Here is a 25,298-nt window from a genome sequence, read left to right as displayed (position 1 = left end):
TCACAACTCCGAAGCCAAGTAACGTGGTCATCAGTAGAAGAGCAGGGTCTTGTTCAAACTTTGCCAACACAGGAGTCTTGAGAATTGGAATTATCTGTTAAAAGTTGCTTGGGCATCATTATCAATTTGGATTATAGAGTTCAGGAATCAGTGACAGTTGAGGTACCAATTTAATTAAGTATTCTTGAAAAAGAAAAAAAAATATATTAAGAAAGGACAGTTTAGTTAGTCTCACGCAAGTTTGGAAAAGATTAAGGAGAGTCTCAAGAACTGTGTGGTGCAAAGTTTTCTGGTAAAGATCAGTGAAATGCATCTGATTTAATCCCACTCACGTCTTACACTATGTAACCTTCAATTATATTATTAGAAAACATCTGGGGATTTCATTATCTTTACTCCCTTATGTTCAAATATTTTGCTCTAATGTTGGACTGTGTGTCCTGAAGATGGATGGAGAACGTTATCATTTTATCATTCATGTAAAATAGACCAAATTCTACCCTTTCTATCTCTTCTATCTAAAGAGCAGTATACATTTAACTAAAAATATTTGGTTAGAAATTTCTTCATGAAAATTAGAGTACTTATTTTTTAAAAAAGCATTGCATTCCATCATATTTGCAGGATGGACTATCTTATGTCTTTCTATGTGTATATAGTGAATTGTTGGAACACCTAGAAAACTGATTCAGAATAAAACTTGATTTAAAGTTATAAATTATGAAAGAATTTCATATATCTATAAATAATGAAAGAATTTCATATATCTATATATTATGAGAGAATTTCATATATCTATATAATCTATCTACCTACTTTATCTATCTATCTATCTATCTATCTATCTATCATCTATCTATCTATCTACCTACCTATCATCTACTCATCTATCTATCCAGCTATCTATCTGTGTTTTGGAGGTCACTTAACTTGTAGAGTAGTTGTAACTAGATGTGCGTTTATAGGCAATTGCAGTTTTTGCCTAGTTGGAGTCTCTCTGTAAACTTTCCATATACAATGTAAAATACATAAGGAACCAGGATATAACTTTAAGATACTTCTGTAAGAATTGTCAGAGTAGTACACATGGTAATTATAAAAATGGCAATAGGCTTGCATTAGTGAAGGAACACACACACATACACATATATCAGTTATACAAAGCAGCATTTTCTGAGGATTTATTAAGTATTATAAGTTCCTCTTTCTTTGCTTTTTTGTTTGCTTGTTTTTTTGAGATGTAGTTTCACTATATAGTTCAGGCTGGCATTGAACTCACTGTGTAGCCCAGGCAGACCTTGAACTAGGCGAGGAGACCTAGAAGACAGCAATCCTCCTACCTCAGCCTCCAGTATACTAGGATTACGGGCATGCCCACCACATGTGGCTTATAAATACATTTTAAATTTAATAGTCTTTTATGTGAAAGCCACAGGAATTTTGTGATGGTGTCACTGAAAACACTGATTATATAATATGCACAACTGAATTTTTAATTAAAATTTCACTTTTAAATTAAAATTTCACATAGCATTACTAAGATTTCTGTGTTCTACAGTAATCTAAGAATGAAGCATTTTGATAAGTTTCTGCCAAACTCACTTTATTACAATAAAATTAAGACTGAGAAATCTTGTGGTGAGCATTTTAAAGCAGTGAAATTAAAACACCATATGGCAAGAACAAATAACTGCATACATTCACGAAGAAATGAATCATAATGTGAGAATGGCTTATGAAAATGCATTTTGTCTTCTGCATTCAAACTAGATCTCCTTTGTAACCATTGAAGTCACCCCTTCTTTTTTTACTTTTATGATTACATATTTGCATACATAAAGATTACACTCCTAGTGTGGAGTAGTTACATGTTCATGACACATCTCGATGCTTTCTTCTTCCCCTTCTGCTGCCCTCCATCCATCTTTCTGCCATGGCTTAACGGCCTTCTCATCTGAGAACAGTCATTGTCCCTACTTCCTATTACTTATCTTTTATTTTCCTCTTCATTTCTATCCCCCCACCTACCCACTTCTGTGCTTTGCCCCTCTTCCTATTACCAGGAGGCAAAAAGGAATGAGAGGAGACCCTAGAAGGACAAGCACTAGGGCTGAGCTATGAAAAGGAGCCTATAGTTCCCATGGATCCAGTAATCTTACAGAATGCTTGCGAACTTGAAATAATCTTTCTCAGGTCTAAAGGTTAGGAAGCCCACCTGACACCAGCTAACATTTATTGATACTATAAAATTAATGGGCTCCATCTTATTTGGTTTAGATGGGACCAATTGTTGTTGCTGTTTTCATTACAAAACCTGTTGTTACACATTTGGACACGTCTGGGGCTCAGAAAATCAATTTTATGGCCCTTCTGTTGGCAGAGAGCTTCACACTCTTTAACTTGTGTCCCAAACACTGTAAATTGATCTTAGTAGCTTCAGAGACAAGTCATCTTTCCAGTCCCTGGATTTCTGAATAATATATATTTTCCAAATGGTTCTGCCTATGATACCCCTTTCCTTCTAAAGTTAAACAATTATTCTTCAAATACCAGCCTGCCTGATAATGTAAAATACAATAGGAATTTAATAAACAGCTGGCAGTTACTTCCGATCAAGGAAATACATTTATATGCAAGCATGCTCTTTCTTTCAATACAATAAAAGCTCCAAAGATTTAGATTTGGCTATTTTTTAAAGTTTCATCATTTATAGTCAGTTGTCCATCCATTTGTTCATTGTGTCACATCTAATCAAAATCTGAAGAGTATGGAAGTGTTAAGATAATACTTCAAACAGGCTGAATTCAGTCAATATAGTATATAAGTGAAGTTCTACCATTTCACATAGTATGAAAAAAATTACTGTTAATGTATTTTTCTTCATTAAAAGTTTTATGCTTTCGTTTCAATCTAATAGTAAGAGAAATTGGTGGAACTCTCCTACTAACCCGTTTTGAAATTGTTTTCTTGTTATTTTTAGTTTTTCCTCTTTAAAATAAAAATAAATAATAATATTAGGAGAAACATAGCACGCAAGCAAGTTATTTAAATTACACTGTACCATCCAGTCTATTTGCTCATGTACTACACTGTTAACATTAAAATGTTGTTTTAATCTAAAATAGTTTCATATTTATGAATCAAGATTAATTTTTACATAATAAACTTTCCATTTTCTTTGTCTGAATAAATTATTTTTTCCTTTTTTTTTTTGGTACTGGGAATTGAACTCAGAACCTTGTGCTTGCCAGGTAGGTTCTGTGCCACTGAGCTATATCACCGACTCTGTTCGAATAAATTTATATCCATCCATATGTACATGTCTTAGAGTGATGTCTCACTGAACTGGAGGATTTTGATATTCTTTGAAATAGTTATTCCATTCTGAGAAGAAGCATACTTAAGCCAAACTTCACAATCACTAAGCTACAGTCTTGATTTTTAGCATGCTACTTATTGATTAAAATACATATGGCATACACACATGCATTTAAAGAATAAGTATTCTGGCTTGTTTTAAACAATGTACATCCAGAAATAAATTTAATTTATAAATTAAGTTCTTTGTCATCTCTTTTGCTATATGCACATCTATTAACATATCAAATGGAAATCACTTATTCAGTCAGTGCTTTTTGCAAAACAAGTTAATCAAGAAGTATCATATGCCCCTTTTGGGATTACTGTAGCTGTGATTCTAACTTCCAGTAAAATTAGAGGGGTAAATTTTGTAGACTAACAAAAGCAATACTGAAGTTTAGTTTGAAATGGTATCTGATATCTCAGTTTTAAACTAACTTTCACTGCTTTTCAATTATTTCATTCTGTTAATTTCCTCAAACAGGTTTTTATTTTGGGAGTACTAAACACATAAGGAGATATGGGACTCTATCCTCCCACTTCAAACTAAAACATAAATTCTAAATTATCTTTTACAGTAAGCCAAAGCCAGTATCACATACCTTTCGGGAATGAATTTCTTTCACATACAATGGAAGTAGAAACTCAGATATACCTTCAAGTCGGATTCCCTTCTTGGTGACTCTCAGATTTCCCATACCATCCTACAAGCAATGAAATATAATTCACTTTTAGGTTAATTAGAGAATGAATATTTGGCCCTAATTTTTAAGGCCTAAATTGAGAAAACAATGAGTTCGAAATCAGTGATAATTTTAGGAAGATGTGAGACTGCTTTTTCTTGGTGAATGGCTGGCGGCACTCTGCATAAATATACAGGGCTCCACTTAAAATGAACAGAAATGAGGATTATGAAGGATCTGATATATTCTCCTATCTATATCAGAGACTAGGATTTACCAAAATCTACTTTTATCTACTTTCCTTGTGGATTAGTTCAATCAGGTATTAAAATGATCCTTATTAACTGGCTATTGGAAGCAACTTTGCGGAGAGACGTTATTATAAGGATCCAAATAATTCTACAATATTCAAATAATCCTATTTGTATAATATTTATAACAACTACTTAATGATTGGTATTAGCATATGTGGCTTTCCACTGTTAAAATCATGAGTAAACACATATACCATGGGAAATCAACAGTCTATGAGAAGGATAAAGTAAATCCACAAATAATGTTGAGATAGAGTGAAATAAATAAAAGCAAAGCAGTATTGGAAATAAGGACAAGGTGTTTCTTACCAGGTGAGAGATTACACCATTTCTTATGAAAGAGATTGACATAGTTAAAGGCTTTGAAAATGTGAAATTTCAACAGGGATGGCCTGTGAAGGGTGGAATAAAATGAACATATTGATGACATTTAGGAGAAAATCAGGCCATTCAGTGTGGCTAATGTATGGGTTTCCTATGTTAAAATATTGGGAGCAAAAATAACAAAGAATATGTTTTTTTCCCCCAGGGGTGGGGGGAACCATCAGTACAAAGCAAGATTTCTGTGCTTAAGACAGTTTCAAGGAGGAAAAATGCAAAAAATATTCAAGTAACTCAATGCCTGGAAAAGACTGGAATTAAGCTTCAAGAAGATTAGTCTGGTAGATACACTGTGTAGCGCTCACTGCAAGCAGGAATGAAGAACTTGGCAAAAAGCGTGAAAGTGTGGAAGAACAATCTATGGACTTGGAGACTAATTTTATCCAGTAACAGTAAAATGTAATATTTAAGATTAATTTAGTGTTTCACAAATCTGAGTAAAAAAGAAAGTGAATTTTAAAGCTAGAATAATGATATTTATAGGTTCAATGCCACAGGCAAATTTAACTTTGACTTTTTCACTTTGAGACATCTTCAAAATTCAGAGAAACTAGAACTCTATCAGGTAACACATCTGTAGAAAATTGGCTGGGGAATGACAGTTAGTTAATCATATTGAATCTCCCATGAAGGTAAGCAAATCCAATGTAGAAAGATGAATATAAAAGCAAGGGGAAACTCGGGTAAAATTTTGTTGTACAAGTTGGGAAGAAGTGTTTTATATGTGCAAGGCAGTTGTGAGCATGATAAAACAAAAGGAAGGAGGAGGTGTTACGCCCACATTCAACCTACTTTTTCCTCAAATGAGAAAGTCAGTGAGGTAAAACAACATGGAGATATTAGCAATAGCAAATAATTTATTGAAAAAAGTTTCAGAGAATTTAAAAATGAGAGAGGAGAGAGAAAGGGACAGAGACAGAGAGAGAAAAAGAGAGAAAACCAGAAAATCTCAGTCTTCCATGGATGAGAAAGTACTAACTTCTGGTTAAATTAAACTTCAAATGAATATAAAGCAATGAATTTCTTGAGACATCTGAAAAAGCTTAAAATTGATGTAAGACATACCTATCAAAAAGAAAAAAAACCAGAAAGAAAGAAAGAACAAGAAAGAGAGAAAGAAAGAAAATTTCAAGCAGTACTGATTCTGATTGCATAAGAAAACAGGTATGCACTTCTCTGACATAGGCTGGTTTGCAAACAACTACTTTCATTCACTTCAAAAGGAACAGTTAACGTTTAATTGTTTGATCAGTCTTACATGACTGTATTTGTTTAACTGAGTAACCAATTTGAAGGTAACAATGTTTAATAATACAACCATTATTAATTTCCCACCACCTTGTCTGAAATTCTGCATTGCTTTTATTGTTATGGTGTTGTTTTATTCATGGATTTGTTTGTTAATATGTTTTTGTTCTTTTATCTTTAATATAAAATAAATAAATAAATCAAAAGTGTAAACATCGTCTGATTTAGAAGTTAAATCACATAGTCACTCATTCACTACCTCTTATTAGGTTGGTTTTGCAAAATTATACTTACTTACAAAGCAGAAACAGGGAGAAATAACAATTAGAAAAACTAAAAGTCATGATCTACTAGGTAGGGATGGCAGAAAATCAGAAGGATATGGCATTTGAAAGTAGTAGAAAGTAATACTCCTCAAATACCTAACTGTTATTTTTCTTTTTGAAGAAAGGTAGAAGTTTGTTTCCCCTAACTCTCACATAGGTACTATCCATCTACATATGCTCTTTCCTCCGCCAGAAGGAAGGTACTGAAAATGTTCCCCACTGAGATTTTCTGAAACTAATGTCACTACAGAATTACCTCAAACAAGTTCTATTGCCAAAGTAACTCCTTTCACTATTATTCTTCAAAGTATTTGGAGAGGTGCTTAAAGATAAGAAAACTGAAAACTGTACATGCAAAATTAAATGTGATATGACTTAGGTTATATGCTTATTTAATTTTGTTAAAATTTTAGTCTCAAATTCAGCATTTTCACTTCTATTTCCACTACAATACATGGGTATATATTTTTTTCTTCATTTAATCAGATAAAGTAGGATTCTTTATATTACGTAGGACTGTTCTTACAATATTGTTAACTTTAGCGAATTTAACCTAATTAACATATCTTTGTGTGTCCCTTACTTCTCTCATGTTATAAGAAAAAACTCCAAAATTTCCACATCAACTAGATAAAATTATTAAAATATATAAAGCCCTATAACACATATCTAATATATAATTAACCTGATCCTCCTACTTGTGCATTAATTCCATTGAAAATTTATAAAATGGTGAAATAATCTTATTTCTCTTGTACAAGAACATAAGGAAGTGATTCCTTTTTCTATGAATGAGATTAAGATGCTTATAAAAAATGCATCATGTAGTACAGTGTATGGCTCCTTTCCTTCTGGCTTTAGTGCTCTGAGAGAAAGAGTCCCTCCCTACAGAGACCATTCTGACAAGGAACCATCTTAGAAGCAGAACAAAGTCTATCAGACCTCTAACCCTGCCGGCACCTGTGCTTTACTCTGTGAAAAAATAATTTAGCGTTCTTCATAAATTTCTGCATGCCAATATTTTGTTAGGCCAGCACAAACAGACTAAAATATGTGTCATTTCCTTCCTTTCAGCAGACAGTGCAGATATTTGGAAAGAATGTGGAGTCACAGCTTAAGCTTGAAATTTAACTTGTTATTTATTAATTGTTGAATTTTACATATGTTTTAATCTGCCCTAGCCTAAGTATATTTTCTGAAATATTAGAAAATTAACACTATCCCTCACAAGTATGTAACACTTTCATGATACAATATATGAATTGCTTAGTACCAGTTCTGGTATATTAATTATTTCATTACTTATAACCTGTTAAAAATTAATATTTTAATGGAAATTTTAATTGGATTTTATCACTTTTTAGCAGGCGTCCTTTCCCATTTCATTTTCTTTCTTTCCATTCCCATTGAAACTGAAACAATTCAAGGTCACTCATTTCCAGCCTGGCATTTGCCTCGTAATCATCCTCTGCCCTTTGATCCTGTGTGACTTCTGATGTTTGCTCAAAAATGCCAGTTGTCTTATATCTAGAACATATAACAATTGAATAAAATCAGACCCCCCCCAAATTAAAGACTCAATCCAAAAATGGGCATCTGCACTGAACAAACAATCCTCAGATGAAGAAATACAAGTGGCAAATAAATCTATGAAAAAATGTCCAACATCACTTGTTATTACAGAGACTCAAAATAAAACAATACTGAGATTCCATCTCACTCCAGAAAGAATGGCTATCATCAAGAAATCAACCAGTAACAAATGCTAGAGGGGCTGTGAGGAAGAAGGAACTCTTCTTTATTGTTGGTGGGAGTGTACACTGGTGCAAACAGTGTGGAAATCAGTGTGGAGATTCCTCAAAAAACTAGGATTAGAGGTCTTATTAAACCCATCTATTCCCCTTCTGGATATCTTCCCAGAGGAATTAAAAACATCACAATGATGTATGTGTTTATAGCAGCACAATTTATTATAGCTAAATCTTGGAAACAACACAAGTGACTATCAACTGAGGGATGGATAAAAAAGATGTGGTACTTTATACAATGGAGAACTACTCAGCTCTGATGAAGTATGAACTTGAGGTTTTATAGGTAAATGGGTGCAACTTGAGGCTATATTCATAAGTGAAATAAATAAGATTTGCTTGTGTGAACGTTCTATTGTCTCCTTAGTGTAAAAAACTGAAAGAGTAAATAAGATCCAAAATGTATAATAGTTATTGTGAAAGGGGAAGAAATTGTCCAAAAGGAAAGAGGAACTAGGTTGGATGAAGAGGGAAAGGGAGCGAAAGTTTTTAAAAAGTGATAAAACAGGAGAAAATGGGAACAAAGCTGTGTAAAGAGGTAGGGGAAGAGGAGTTGAAGGGAGGAGAGAGGATTGGAATAAAGAGAAGTCAAGATATATTATGTACCGGTAAAAAGTCCCTATGATAAGTATGATCATCATGTATATCTAAAATGTACCAATAAACTTAATTTATAAAATCTACAATATACCTTATCCTCTACATATAGATTTATCTTCCTCGCTTGACTGCTTCATATGCTTTCTAAATAATCAACTGCGATTGTCATTTTCATTTTAAGTTGAAGCTTAGGAAATGATTTCTTCCACTGTGGCATCTTCTCCTTTAATATGATTTTTAAGGTTACTAAAATGATTCATGTGAGTCTTTTTATATCTATTTGCTTTGATCTCCTTTCATTATCCCACTCACCTACAACTTCCACTACACTGCAGTGATAGCATTTTCTGCAAACAAAGCTGTTTTATAGTCTAGGTTACTTGACCCACACATTTTGCTTGTTGTGCTGATCTTCATTTTCATATTTTCTAAGTGTTCTAATACTCAATGTCTTTTCAAAGGGTGCCATTTTGCATTTTAATATCCCAAGTAGTAATAACATTTCTCTTCACTCTGCATTTTCCAAAACACTGCATTGACTTGTCTTACAAAGTGAATAACACTTTGATTCCAATTTTAGTTTTATGTGTACACAGTTTTATCCTTTCTTAAAAGGTCTATTGCAAATCTCATTTATGTAATCCTACGTAGTTTTTTCAACAACAAATTTTACAATATATGACCTCAAATTAAGCTTGATTATTGAATTGATCAGTGAAAAAACGAAGCAAAAATTAAATTCATACACTTGTAGAATTTACACCTGTAGAATTACCATCATTAATATTTGCATTAAAGCCCTGTATTTTAGCAAAATTTGATTGCTTTGCACAACGTGGGGGAATTTTAGTGAGGAATATTATTTTTGGAATATATTATGAGAAGCAGAATTAAAAATAAATTATAGGCCTGGATAATAATGAAAATAATGTTACCAGAATATAATTTTAAATTTAAAATCCACGTATAAAACTTTACAATGATCTGATTTGAATTTACTCTGTTCTCAAAGGTTTTCATAATTTAGAGACAGTGGTATTAAAAGTTATTCAGAGTTTAGTTATACCCAAGATTTAAGATAGTCACTAACAGTGAAATGAAACTTTGAGAGTAATGCCCACATTGATAGAGAATGAAATGAAAAAAAAAATCAATGAACGTGTCCATCCAAAGTTTTAGTAAATCCAATGAAATTTTATTTGAAAAAAATGTTCAAAGAAAGTTCAAGGAATAGAGTAGCAAAAGAAAATAAAAGATCGAAATTTTTTTTCTGGTTAACAACAAATATTTTCTTTAGTGTTATCAGCATTAGTCAATTCACAAGAAACTGGATAAGAAGGAAGGTAAATACATTCATATTATGATTTTGATTATCTAATATTATTCATTTGTCATCTCAATTTATTTGAGGAAATTATCTTAAATAGTAAATTTAAAGTTTGGGTTTTAACATGACAAGTATGAGTTTGGATTTTAATATGACAAGAATTTTCTAGACTTTGGGAGTTAAATATTTTTGGTAAAGTAAAAGAAAACCTAAGAAAAACTGAAAATATTAAAATTTTTAAAATAAAATTACAAATGGTATTTAAAGTTATTTTTCCTATTTACTCTGAGTATAATACACTAATTAAAAAACATTTAATTTCCAACTTTTAATTAAAGAAGGCAAGGTTCTCTTTACAATAGCAAATCATTTCTTTTTCTCACCTGCTTTATGCTAATGTTACTTATACTTTAATGAGCTGTTTTTCCTCCAAGTATAAGAGCAAGAAAAAGCAATATCATTTGATAGCCTGCTTAATAAGAGTGCGTTTAACTAGGGTATTTGTTGTAAGCTTCAATTTTATTTTCAATTTATTGTGTCTTTCTTAGTTCTACATATTATTAGGATGTTAACTCTACATGAGGATGACTGATAGATGTAGGATTTTGACATACAAATCATTTTTATTTGTATGACATGTAAATCATTTTTATACAACTTTACAGGGTATTGTTAATAATATGACTTTCATTATTTGGTACATAATTTATTACATTTTTCTTTTCCAAAAATTGTTCAAATTTTATAATTTATGTATATGCAGTACTCAGAGATGAGAGATGTTTTATATGTACTCATGTATTAAATATGACAATAAATATGTACTTTGTACCTTTTGTTTGTATTCTTTTGCTGTGTGAATGACGTTTAAGTATATCAGAATAAAATTCAGTGTACTTTCCAAATTATACTTCACTAAGAATAAAATTCTATATTAAACATTTTTTAGTAATTCTCATGATCAAGCTAAGAACAACATCATGGAACTTAAATATTCCCTTAATAACAAAATCATGTAGGATAAAAATTTGAACAAAAAAACAAAACAAAACAAAATAAAGGCTATTAATCTGGCAAGGCAGAAAGGTCATAGTTACCTATCGAAATAGTAATAATGGATACAATTAATAAATCCTTAAAGGGCTGAAGATATAGTTCAGTGGCATAAGTGCCTACCTAGCAAGTGCAAGGTCCTGAGTTCGATTCCTGGTACCAAAAAATAAAAGAAAAACAAAATAAATCCTTAGAGCCTCTGAATAAGGAACTAGACAAAGGGCTAGTTCTAAATTCATATTCAAATGGTAAAACTGCAAAATTGGATTAATGATATAAATCATATTTATCAACATATACAAATGTATATACACATGTGTATGGAAAGTTCTCATAAAAAGACAAAGGCAAGCTTAGACAGACAATCATATGGAACTATTTATAATGCATATTTATTTTATATTTAATATACTTGAGAAAACAATGTCTTCTTATAAGAAAGCACATGAAAAATATTTGTGTACCTGTCTAATATGATGTAATCAAATTTTAAATATTCATGAAGGCAGCGGCATTGTGCTATCTGAACATAAATTTAAAATCACACAGTATGAATGAGATCAAACAAAGACTCTTATAGAAAAATGCTACAAAAAAGAAACAATTGATTTTCCCTTACAACAAATGAAGACAATGTTAAACAGTATAAAGCACTTGACCTAAGAAAAACATGAATTCATGGATCACCATCTGTAATTGGTTGTGAAAGTTCTTTCATATGTTAACCCTCCAACAATGTTCGAAACCCTAGAAGTTTGCTACTACATAATTTTCCTTTCTAACTTTTAAACAGAGTACCAAATTCATAACAGAGCCAGTGATAAAACAGTTCCACTTTCAAATCCCATTAGGAAATTATTGCATGTTTATTTTCTTTCTAGAGATTCCAAATCTGTATTAACACTTCAACCACTCTGAGAAGTTTGGAGTAGAAAAGCACATTTGCTTTGCTTTACACATGGTTCTCTGAACATTTTATCCAGTTGGACTCTGCTTACACATTTTCCAAAGCAAAGAGACAAAGTCCCTTTGAATATATCATGGACATACTGGATTCCCTTATGTTTTGGAAGCTATAAAGCAGAATCTATTTAAAAATAGATACATTATTAAGGAAGGAGCCTCAAGAAGAGGTGATGAAAGAAATCGGTGTAAATCTGGATTCCCCTGGAAGTGGTGACTGTAAAGTCCTACAGGAAGGGAAAAAAAAGCCTTAACAACGTATTACGATACTTGTGTACTCCTAAGTAAAATTTGTTTTCTAGAGCTGAAAAATTCATATTTGTTTTATTAATTGTTTTGTAATACATTCATAGAATAAAACTAAATTATGTTTATTTGTTTTCATGCAGAGTAAAGTTGACTGTGAGATGAGGTAACATTAGATGTTGAACATAAAAATTGGACGTATCCTTCTGGCAAAGACTGAAAATATAAGGTGAATTTTATTAGACAAAGGACAGAAATCTGGTGACTCCACAACTGAGCAAGAAGATTCTCTCTGTGAGACTGGACAGGAGGTAGTGACAGGAGTTTTCTGATGTCAGTTACTTTATTGTTAACCAATTGCTTAATCTCCATGACTATTTGTCATGTGTAGTAGTGTTACTTTAAAGTCTTCACATTTAGCCTCTTTGATTCAAGATGTCCCTTGAGGTTTCAAGGTCTAACGATCTGTATCAATATCAAGGAGAATCTTTCATGCAGGAATGCAATAAATTTTTTTTGAGCTAAATCTTAAGAGATTCTAAAAACTTCCTGAAGGATAATACAAGTTTCACCCTACTTAATGCCTGAATTTTGGGAATGGATTTTTCTTTTGAGAATAGATTTTTCTACTAAACAGGTAGTTTAACCCCATTTCTCTACCACAATGTTCATATGTGTCTGTCTATGTGTATAATGATAATCACACATTTGTAAAATATTTATCACGAGTTTATTTTTCTATATATGATCTAATAAATTTTATTACATGTCCTAATGGTACCTTTCCTAAATTTTATTTGTTCCCTTATTTGTTATCAAAAATCATGGCAAACATCTGCCTGCAATGAAACCCCTCTTGTGGCAACTGCCATCCCTAACTGCTTTCTGCAATTCTATTCACAGAAATTGCCAAGTCCTTATCCAGTTCTAACTTGCTTGCCATACATGACTCAAATAGGCATGACTCACAGAACAGAAACCAGATTAATTCAACAGTTTTTTTTAGTATTTATTAAATTAAGAATAACATTAATACTAACCTTTAAATAATTTCCCTTTGGTTCTAGACTTGGAGCACATTGTGGGTATAGTGAGTGCCAGTTTACACTGAAAATGAATAGGCCTATGACAAAAGAAGACAGAACAGGATGAAAAAGTAAGCCACTGCCAGGATCTAGGAGAAAAGTGTCATGGGAAGTTGCAAAGACAAGCAGATGCTGAGATCTTGGTGAACAGTGTGGGAAGCACCAGCCCCTTCCATTGTGGTTTCTGGAATCCAAGAGAATAGTACGGGAAGGCCCAGAGACGGGCCTTCCTTCCCTACTACTGGGATCCAGGTGATCCGTGTGGGGAGATGAAGAGACTGGTGGGAATGTCAGCCACAAAACAGGTTCCCCAGGCAGGGTGCACCAGATCAATAGGCAGGACTAGCAGTGTGAATCTGTCAGAAGCAATAGTGTAACAACACAAGACAACAGTTTGAAATTTAGATGAACCAGCCTTGTGCTTGGAAGCAAATACACAGAGAATAGAACCAGAATGGTAGGAATGCTCCTTTTCTCTCATTTTTTTGTCTTTTTCTTTTATTTTTCCTTATTTTTTTCTCTTTTCTAAGTGGCTGGAGAGAATTCCAGCCACAGAAAACTTATCTCATCTCCCAAACCCAGAGACTAATTTCAGAAAATCCCTTGCTTACTCCTCACTCTTGCTCTTCTGCCTTCTCTAGTTTCCCAAAGCTTGCATGATCATCCATTGTCCTCCAGTCTTGCTTCAACATTCTTTAAGTCAACATTGTTTTCTCCACTATCTTTGTTAAATTTCCCCACCACAGGGTAAAATCACTCTACCAAGGGGAAATACTGCACACGTACATTATGATCAGTTCTGTTACATAATTATAGATCTTTACTCCTATGGTTTAAGGTACAAAATTAATAGCACAATATGTCAGTTTCTAAGTTGTACTTAATGCTATTGTTTTGCTAATTATACTACTTTCGTTAGGATATAATATCTGTTGTAATCAGTTGTTCTCTCTTCTGTAACAATACTGGGAAGCTCTGGGATAATAACCTCACAAAAACCCAGCATTGAAGGATTGAGCACTGAACCAAACAAATATCAACATCTCACCCATAATTAACTGAAAAGGTAGGATCTTGGAAAAGACACAAATCAAGAACCTCCTATACACAGATGATATCTCCAAAGAACAGACTTTCCCTAGAGAAGACTTGATGCTAGTGACATAACTAGCATACCAAAAACTTACTTGAATCAACAAAGAAAACACAATAAAATATTTTGAAATAGAAAATGACATGATGCAGAAGAAAAATGCAACATCAGACCTCCCACCCACCCAGAGCAACTCCAGGAAGTAATGAGAGAGAGGAAAAATGTAATGCACACTCCTGAAATTTCTGAAATGATAGCAACCAAAGTAAAGAAACATATCTGAGACTCTAGAGGAAATCAGATCAGAATTAATATCTCAGGTAAAAAAAAAAAAAAGAAATGACAGTCACAAAGAGAATGTTCAACAAATCTAGAGTAGAGATAGATAAAAAATAGAGGAAAATAGCAAAATGAAGGTAACCATAAATGATCAAAATAGGAAAGAAATAGAATGCATGAGACAGATTCAAACAGATATCCAGCAAATTAAAAATTTCATGGAAAGCTGGCAAAACCACTTGAACAAAACTGAAGATACACTTTCAGATCTTGAAGACAGAATTATGGCTGATGATAATGAAAGGAGAAATCTCTTTAAAAAACCAGGTTATCAGGAAATAACAATTCAACAGCTACAAAACGATGCGAAGAAAAATAATATAACACTGACTGGTGACAATGAAAAGTCAGTAGTCAATGCAAATGATATAAAAAGTTTTTTTGCTGAAGTAATAGGAGTAATAGCATGGGAATGGAATCAGACACAGTTACTTGAGGCATACAGACCTCCAATTAGTCATAACCAAAATAAATCTACACCCAGGCATATAATAATCAAAATCTCAGCGATTTAATACCAGAATATTAAAAGCTGTTAGAAAAAGAAACAGATAACCTACAAGGGAAAGACCACCATAATCAGGGAAGACTTCTCAACATAAACCCTCAAGTCAAGGAGAGCTTGGAGTGAAGTATTTCAAATCCTGAGGGGCTGGGGGTTTAGCTCAGTGGCACAGCACCTGCCCAGCAAGCGCAAGATCATGAGTTCGATCCCTGATACCAGGAAAAAACCCAAAGAAACAAAGAAACTATGAAATACTGAATGAAAACATCTTACAACCCAGATTGTTGTACCTTGCATAACTATCTTTCAACATTAATGGAGAAATAAGATTCTTCCATGACAAAGAACAATTGCAGAAATGGCTGACCTCCAAAACAACCCTACATGCAATACTGAAAGATATTTGAAACAGAGATAAATATGACCACAGTTCCAAAAACAACAAAAGAAAACCATCAGGTGGGGCAAGCAATTAAACAGATGGGAAAAGCTGGGAACCAACAGCAGAAAAATATCATGAGAAACATAAGTAAATACATTCCAGTTATAATCACCAATGTAAATGCCCTCCATTTAACAATCAAGAGAAACAAACTGGCACAGTAGATCAAGAAACAAGATGCAACAATATGCTGTATGTAAGAAACATATTTAGCTCAAAAAGAAATCCATAGAATGAAAGTCAATGGATGGAAAACCATATGCCCTACAACAGTAACCCAGAAAAAGCAGGAATAGCTATTCTTTTTGAAGATAATGTCAAATTAAAACTAACAATTACCAAAAGAGATAAAGAAGATCACTGCATACTTGCTAAGGGCAAAGCTTCAAGAGAAAGAGTTAATATCCATAAATATGTATGTCCCAAATATGGGTGCATTCAACTACATAAGACAAATGTTAATAGATATAAAAAATTGAATAAGCAATAACACAATTGTAACCTGGGACTCATTTTCACAAAGAGATTCACCAACTAGACAAATGAGCAAGGAAATATCAGAACTGAATCAAACCTGTGAACAAATGGACTTTGTAGATATTTAAAGAGTGTTCCAACCAACAACATCAGAATAAAAATACATCTCGGGTAAACAATAGGACATTCTCTAAAATAGACTATATACTAACCCAAAGAACATGCTTAAGTAAATGCAAAGGTATTGAAATTATCCCAAGAATATCAGTGCAGCAATATTGGAAATTAATGACAAAGGAAACCTCAAAAAACTCCATAAACACATGGAAAGTAAATAGCAGCCTCCTGAACAACCAATGGGTAACAGATAAAATTAAAGAAGAAATTAATTAATTATACAAAAATCCAGATATAACCTACTGGAATCTGTGGGATGCAATGAAAGCAGTCCTAAGAGGTAAATTTATACAGGTGAATTCTCACATCAGGAAAACGGAACAAGAAAAAGAACCTAATGCTGTGCCTAAGCTTTCTGAAAAAGAAGAGAAAGTCAAGCTCAAAGTACATACAAGGGAATAAATTATAAAGCCCAGAAAAGAAATTTATACAATTGATACTAAGAAAAATAATACAAAGAATTAATGAATCAAAGAGTTGGTTCATTGAAAGAATAAATAAAATTAATAAGCACTTAGGCAACTCTGTTGAAAAAAATGGAATAAAAAGACTCAAATCCATGCATTCACAAAAAAGATGAAATCACTATACATGCTGTACAAATTCAGAAGTTCATTAATACCTACTTTGAAAATCTTTAATAGCATAGGATGGAAAACACAGAACAAATGGACAAATTTCTACTTATGTATGAAGTACCAAAGCTGAATCAAGAAAAATTCTGAATTTTAAAAATTCTGAACAACCCAATATCAATTAATGAAATTAAAAATATAATTAAAAATTTATCAACAAAGAAAAGCCCAGATTTGGATGGATTCATTGTTGAATTCCAGAAGAAATTTATAGACAATTTAATGCCAGCTCTCCTGAAATTCTTTAATGAAATTGAAAGGGAATCATTCCTCTCTAAGTCATTCTGGATGCAAGTATTACCCTGATTCCAAAACCAGAGAAAGACCCAACCAAAACAGAACTACAGACCAATTTTTCTAATGAATATAGATATAAGTGTCTTCCACATGTTACTGGCAAGCAGAATGATGCAAATGATCAAGCATATTATACACTATGATCAAGTAGGATTCATCCCAGGGATGCAGGGATGGCTCAATGTACATAAAACAATTAATGTAAAACACGTCAACAAAGCCAAAGACAAAAATCACAGAATCATGTCAATAGATGCAGAATAAGCATTTGATAAAGTCCAACACTCATTCATGATAAAAACCCCACAGAAAATCAAAATGGATGGTCTTTATCTCAACCTGATAAAAGCTATCTATGATAAACAAACAGCCAACATAATACTAAATGGACAAAAACTGAAAACTTTCATTCTGAAATCAAGAACAAGACAAGGGTGTTCACTATCACCACCCCTATTCAATATTGCTCTGGAACCATTAGCTGGGGTAATAGTACAAGTGAGAGAAATAAAAGCAATAAGGATAGGAAAGAAAGAAGTTACATTATCTTTATTTGTATATAACATGATACTCTACACAGAAGATCCAAAAACTCCATGAAAAGACCTCTATATTAAATAACCAAATTCAGTAGCATAGGTAGATAGAAAGTCAGGACTCACAGATCAGTTTCATTCTTACACAAACAAAAAACTCACTGTGAAAACCTTAGAGAAACCACATCCTTCACAATACATCCAAAAAATGAAACACATAAGAATAAATCTAGCAAAGGAAATAAAAGAACTGTATGTGGAAAATTATAGTGTTCTGAAAAAGGACAATGACGAGGATATCAAAGATTGAAAGAAGATCTAATAGACTGAAAATGGTCATATTAAAAGATCTAGAATAGCAAAAGCAATTCTGGGCAACAAAGGCATGGCAGGAGGCATCACAGTTTCTGACTTGAAATTATATTACAAAGTCAGTGGGATAAAATCAGCCAAGTACTAGCAAAAAGCAGATTTGCAAATAAGTAGAACAGATTAGAAGATCCAGACACAACTACAAATACACTCAGCCATCTTATCTTTGACAAAAAGGCCAAACATGCTCACTGAAAGAAAGGTAACATCTTTAATAAATGGTGCTTAAAGAAACTGGCTGACTGCATGCTAAAGACTAAAACTAGACCTGTGTCTATCACCATGCACTAAACTACAATCAAAAAGGACCAACGATCTAAATATTAAAACAGAAACACTAAATCTACTAGAGAGAAGGTAGGTTGAAATCTTGAAGACATAACTGTAGGCAGAGACTTCATCAATAAAAGTCAAACACCACAGGAAATACTTCAAAGAATCAACAACTGAGACCTCAGCTTATTGAAAAGCTCTTGCAAATCAGAACAATCACCAACAGTGTGAAACAACAACCTACAGATTGGGAAAATATTTTAGCCAATTTTCTCTCAAACAAAGGACTTCTATCTAGAACAGATAAAGAATTGAAAAAAATCTGACCCCACCAAATGCAAAGACCCATTCCAAAAATGGGCATGTGACATAAATATACACTTCTCAGATGAAGAAATACAAATGACACATCAATATCTAAAAGAAGTTCAACATCACTGGTCATTTAAGGGACTCAAATTAAAACAATACTGAGATTCCATCTCACCCCAGAAAAAAATGGCTATCATCAAGAAATCAATGAATAACAAATGCTGGTGGGGCCATGGGAAAAAGGAACCCTGCTTCACTGTTTGTGGGAGTGTAGACTGGTGCAACCATTTTGGAAATCAGTGTGGAGTTTCATTGAAAAGCTAGGATTAGAGATCCCATTTAACCCAACCCTTCGGTATATCTTCCTAGAAAAATTAAAAAAGTGATACCACATTGATAAATATTTACCCATGTTTATAGCAGCACAGTTTTTAATAGCTTAATCCCAGAAACCTCCCAAATGCCAATCAACCAAGGAATAGGTTAAAAAGATGTGGTATTTTTATACAATGAGTGCTATTCAGCCATAAAGAAGGGTAAGAACAAGGTTCTTATAGGTAAATGGGTGCAATTTGAGACCACACTTAAGTGAAATAAATCAGATTCATATGTGTAAATATCAAATTTTCCCACTGATGTGAAAACTTGAAAGAATAAATAATCTCTAAAGTGTACAACAGATAAAGTAAAATGGAAAGAAATTATTTAAAAGGAAAAGGGAACTTTAATGGGGGAAAGGAGAAAGTAAGGAATGGAAAACAGAGAAAAATAAAAGTTATATTATTAGTGTCTCTTACTTTGTAGATATGGAAGGTTTGTGCTAATATTGATTGGAGCATTTTCATGCTTGTATATTTTACTGCAAGTACCTACTTGCAAGATAACAATATTGTTAATCTCCTTGTTATGGAATTTTGTTTTAGTTTTTTCCATAAAATAACATTTTTAAAAGGAAAATTAAGAGGAAGGCCAATACTTGTTGGCAAACAACTCTCTCTTTTTTTTCCTAAGCCTCAGGTGCATTACTATTTTTCCCAGATTTTGCTCTATTGCTCTAACACTTCATTTGGATTCTTTATCTCACAATTTCTTTCTTGCCTTCTCTCTGTCTATTCCTTTGTAGTGAAAGAAGCATGTAAATCTGTTCTAACAGTGTTCCACACATTCACACTCCTTCTTAATGAACTCATCCATATCCATGGCTAACAGTGTTCTAGCTAAATGAAGTTCTTGCCATGGTTTCATTGCATATACTGCTCTTTCTCTACTCTTCTTCTGAGTTCAGCTGATTATGCCCTCATATGGCAGTTTAGACCTATCTTACTGATGGTATTTATTACCACGAAGAACTCCCATTTTCTATGAGCTGTAGAATAAATACTGCCTTCAACAACTTGAACACAATTTGTGCTAGTCTGGATCCCTTATCTGTCAGCTTTTGATTATGCCTGTTTGTAAGCTTGTTGCAGGCAGATACCACACCTTTTCATTCATAATTGATTCCAAAATTTATTTCTCCCTACCAGTTTTTTATGATAGAATATTACGCTTCCATTCTAGACAGTGACATGCAATTGTTTCATGCATGCATGTGTTCCAGAATATCAGAAATCCCAAGCTAAGTACATCCAAACAAAATTAAGACGTTTTCAACTTCATCTCTTTCCTATGTTGTGCTCCATAGTTTGACAACTATTACAAACTCAATCATCCATACCTAAAATTAAAGCAAAATCTACTGTAGACACGCTTACTTCCATCACTTTTGTCTATCATTATGGCTATTGTTTTGATTCAGCTATATTTCACTTCCAGCTTCTACTGTGATATCATTTTCCTAAGTATTCTATCACTAACATACTCAATTAAGTTATTTTTTTGGTAATTGCTGATGTTCTTATCTGCTTACACGATAATTTAATTTTATAAGTGCCTAAGAATAACCATAACAAAAATAATTTTCATTTTCAGAAACATGCTCTGTTAAGTTATGATGCCACCAGGGTTCTCATAACATATACCATTACACGTTTGTTTCCCTAACAGTCTTCTCCCTTTCTAAAATGTGTCTATTGCAATACATTATAACTCATTGTTTCTCAGGCACTTTCTTCTGCTGTTCTGATCTCACCTAGGGAATGGATTAAGTTTCCTAAACATTTTATCTCTTGCATTTACCAAAATGACTTGTATGTACAAGCAAATATCCTTCAGAAATGTCAGGTGAGGTAAAAACTAAACTTTTAGACGATCCAAAAGCCATCATTCCATTATGATAGTGTAGCTGATAGTGGGCAAATATACTCCATGAGAACAGATTTAAAAAGTCGGTAATAAAATAGTAAAGTGCAAGACAAATTCTCTTCCAACACAACACACATTTGTATTGTGGTAACATTATATACATAATAAAATTTAAGCATTTTAACTCTTAAGTATACATCTCAGTGGCATTATATGCATTCCCAGTGTTGTGTACTCATTACCACTATGCATTTTCAGAAATTTTCATCATCCCTGAGTGAAACATTATCCTTAAGGAATAGGAACTCATCCATACTCTTTGCGTGGCAACTGGTAACTACTGCTTATTGACTATGAATTTGATGATTTTAGTTGCTTCAAATAAGTGCAGTCAAATTATATTTTCATTTTGTGTTTGATTTACTGACCTAGGTATGATGTAGTGTATGTCAGAATTTTTCTCCTGTTGCAACTGCTATATTCTATTAGCTGATACTATCATCATACTCATCATCATCAATGGTGAGGAACCTTTGTACTGCTTCTAAGTACGAATGATGCTGTTGCAAATATAACTGTCCAAATATCTCCTGAGACAGCTTTCAGTTTCTTTTGATGTACATGCTCCAAATCAGGTTTGCTACCTCATATGGCACTCTTCTTTTCAGTAATTGCATACTCATTTTCACAGGGGCTTTACCATCTGATATCTCTATTATCAACACAAAACAATTTCAATTTATTCATTTCCTGGCTAATGCTGTAATGTTTTATGTATTTTTTTTAAATAGGAGCATCTTAGTAGCTATGGAGTGAGTTGGCATAGTTCTCAGGCAGTTAGACTTAAATGGCTAAGATGCTGAAATGAAGTAATATTTACATTTCAACCTATTTTCACTTGCTTTTCTCTTGAAACACATACTAAATTACATGGCTCAAGCCAAGAGAATGAGGTTAAGGAGATGGTGAAGAGACAAAGGTCGAAAAAGAAGCGACATTCTGTGATCTCCTGGTCCTGGGAAGGCAGAGAGTAAATTCCACATCCTTTCAGGCACTCAAGAGTTGTGAGGATAAAACCCCAAAGAAAACAAAAGAAAAAAAAAAAAGGAAAAAGGAAAAAGGAGAAAGGAAAGCTTGGACTCTGTAGGATTTTTCTTTTAAATCATTTACTGCCAATTAGGAGAGCCACAAAGACAGTAGGGAACTGAACTTTAAATTTAGAAATTTCAGACAAACTTTTAGAAGTTGAACAATTCTGGGTAACGAAAAAGAAATACATTTTAGTGTTTGCTAAGGAAAGAGGCTCTCTAAGAACTATTGTGTTCACTTGGGAACTATAGATGTATATATGGTGGAGCTGGGACGCACCAGATTCATCAGAGTCTTACAGCATCTTACTGTCGCCTCTTACCGTGACTTTATTGACTCTAGAGCATAAGAAAATGTTGTCTAGACAAATATTACATCATCCAGAGCATCTATAATATTTCAAACACTGCATATAAAATTCTTCAAAAAATATCAATCACACAATGTTGAAAAAAACAATGTAAACAGACAAATGGAACAGTGTTAGAGGGTTCAGGTGTAGCTGCAAAATAACTATTATACATGTATTCAAAACAATGTGCAACAAAATGTAAACTGCCCTCAAAGATCTGTAATCCTTGCAAAATAATCAAGAAGAAATTCCAGAAGTGAACAATTCAGTAAGGAATACTGGGAATGTGATAGATGTGCCAAACACCGGGCAGTGGAAAGAGCTAAAGACGGAATGGCTAAAGTACAAGGTCATTGGCAAACATGAAGGTTGAAGCCATACACATCAGAAAAGAATGGCAGTCCCTAGAATAGGGAAAACATTAACACACACACACACACACACACACGCACACGCACACATTCTTTGACTCAAAATTTTACTTCTACCGACCCAACTAGAAAAGAGTACACAAATGTTTCTTACAGATGGCATAGAAATTTTAAGAGCATAGATTTTATTGAAATATATGATACAACTCCAAATCAAGTAGAGAAGTAAAAACACATTATCCCTGTGAGGGACACTGCATTTCCCAGCGTTTTCTGTCTGAGGAGAAGTTTTACTGATGTCTTTTGCTTCTAATATCTCTTTTTAAAGATGTAAGTTAAGTCTTGTGCTCTCAAAAGCTGCTTCTTTCCTGGATTCCAGAAGTTTCAATTTCTAAGGGCTTCTTGAAAAGAGAAAGAGTTTCAACCCTACCCTAGACCTAGTTCCTAGATGTCTCAAAGTTTAATATAAATTACTTCAGTGGAAATAAAGTATTTGTCAATGCCTCAGGAAAGCCAGATTTTAGATCATAATATTCTTTTCTAAGACTTGAACAAATCTCTCTGAATTTGAAATTTCTTGACTTATTAAGCAAGTGGCAGGGTAAAGAACCTCACAGTTCTTTTCTAACTTCCTATGGGTCCAGGATTTGCTTTTAGGACTCAGAGAGAGCAACTATTTATATTCTTCAAATGATTACATGTGTCTGTCAAATGTCATTATACACCTGTCAAAATCTATACCCACTGTTTTATAAAGCAGGATGAGCCCTAAAGTAAACCATGAGTGTTAATCAATAATTATGTATCAATATTAACTCAAGTATCACACATATAAAATAATAATGAAAAATGTTAGTAAGAAGGGGATTCAGGTTTTGGTAGGGGATGTATTAGAAGCCTCTGTTCTTTCTGCTCACTGTTCAGTGATCCTAAAACTACTCAAAATTAAAGCATATATATTTAATAAAACATTTTTTTTATTTTAATATCATTAAAATCTTTAATTTGTGATAATTAATTTGATTTTTTAATTTTATATGTTTTTAAGGAAAATTATTTCACTGAATCTGAATTATTTCACTTTGAATTGGTACCTTTACAAAATTCCAAGACTAAAAATTTATAAATATAATTATTTAAAATAAAGATTGGGCTATTAAGATGACTTAAGTGAATACAATCATTAGTTTAAAATTTTGTATGATGCAATCCAATCTGTGAGCTATATTTTCAAGTAGGCATGTGTCAAATGCTTATAAGACATTTTCAATTCTGGGTCTTGGAGTTTAGCTTAGTGGTACAGCACTCATTTAGCATGTGGGACGTCCAGGTTGGACCTCCAGCACTGCAAAGGAAAAAAAGGGAGGTGGGGTGAAGTAGTAAGGAAGTAAAGAAAGAAAGAAGAAGGAAAGAAGAGAGGAAGGAAGGAAGTAGGGACAAAGGGAAGGAGGAAGGAAAAGCCACTTATCACAGTACAAAAAAATGATATTGCACAGGAAGTTGAATAAATAAAACTACAGTAAAATTTGAGCTAGTTTAGATTATCACACAAGATTAACTTGAATTGACACATAAAGGCAGTGAATGAACTTCAGTAATTTTAGTAACCGTTGTGGTTAATGATCTAAAAAATACAATATTTCACCCTTTTTGGTGATAATCACATATATGTGTATGTGTATTTTTTTGGTAATTGTGGATGTATATGAGTGATTTATTTAAAAGTAGGAATAAACTTTAGTTCTTTAAATTTCTCTTCAGTCTCACAAACATTCTGATTGAAAGTTGTTGTTTAAGACACTAGTTTTTGATTATATTTTTGTAAGTCTTCCACTGTGTTTATTTCTTTCCTTTTCAAACTAAAATGCTTATCCTAACATCTGCTCCAGAAAACAGATGCATCTGTCCCTAATCAACCATAGAGAGTATTAGCCCTAGTTACTTTCCAGAGGCTATAATTTCTAATTAAAATTACAGCTGAGAGAGATGTTATTATTTTAAAGAGCACAGAGTAGGAGAAAATCTATGAATTTTTCTTAGAATCTACAATTTAGCATTTGATAAAGGCTGGCAACAGAAAGGTTTCATATGAGTTTATTCTGTAGCAGAATTTTTACACTGAAGTGAATTTCACTGCAATGTCTTGAGCTTTTATTGAAGATGCCTACAATAGTCAGCCACATAAATACTCTTCTTAAATTTCCATAAAATTTAAGTTGAGATCATTTTCCATTATATAATTCATTTCTCTCTATATATGAGGGAGAAATTTTCCATTCCTTGGGAAAAATAAAACCTCTTTGTGTATATGACAAAATTGGTGTGCTATTTTTTCTTATACTAATTTATGATATTTCCACTTCTTGTAGTTTACTATGTTTAGGATTCCT

At 32.9% G+C, this 25,298-nt stretch overlaps 1 protein-coding gene across 1 annotated transcript in view; it reads right to left on the bottom strand.

Annotated features, from left to right (window-relative positions):
• The window catches only part of Sgcz (sarcoglycan, zeta), a 1,013,519-nt gene that overhangs the window by 169,245 nt on the left and 818,976 nt on the right, over window positions 1–25,298 (bottom strand). The window contains exon 3 of the mRNA XM_005398345.2: window positions 3,963–4,064. Within this exon, the coding sequence (XP_005398402.2) occupies window positions 3,963–4,064 (102 nt within the window). The remainder of the gene's footprint in view (window positions 1–3,962; window positions 4,065–25,298) is intronic.

The sequence above is a fragment of the Chinchilla lanigera genome, unplaced genomic scaffold, assembly GCF_000276665.1.
Source record: "Chinchilla lanigera isolate Chin_1 unplaced genomic scaffold, ChiLan1.0 scaffold00062, whole genome shotgun sequence".
Taxonomy (NCBI): domain Eukaryota; kingdom Metazoa; phylum Chordata; class Mammalia; order Rodentia; family Chinchillidae; genus Chinchilla; species Chinchilla lanigera.
This window is presented reverse-complemented; position numbering and strand designations above follow the sequence as displayed.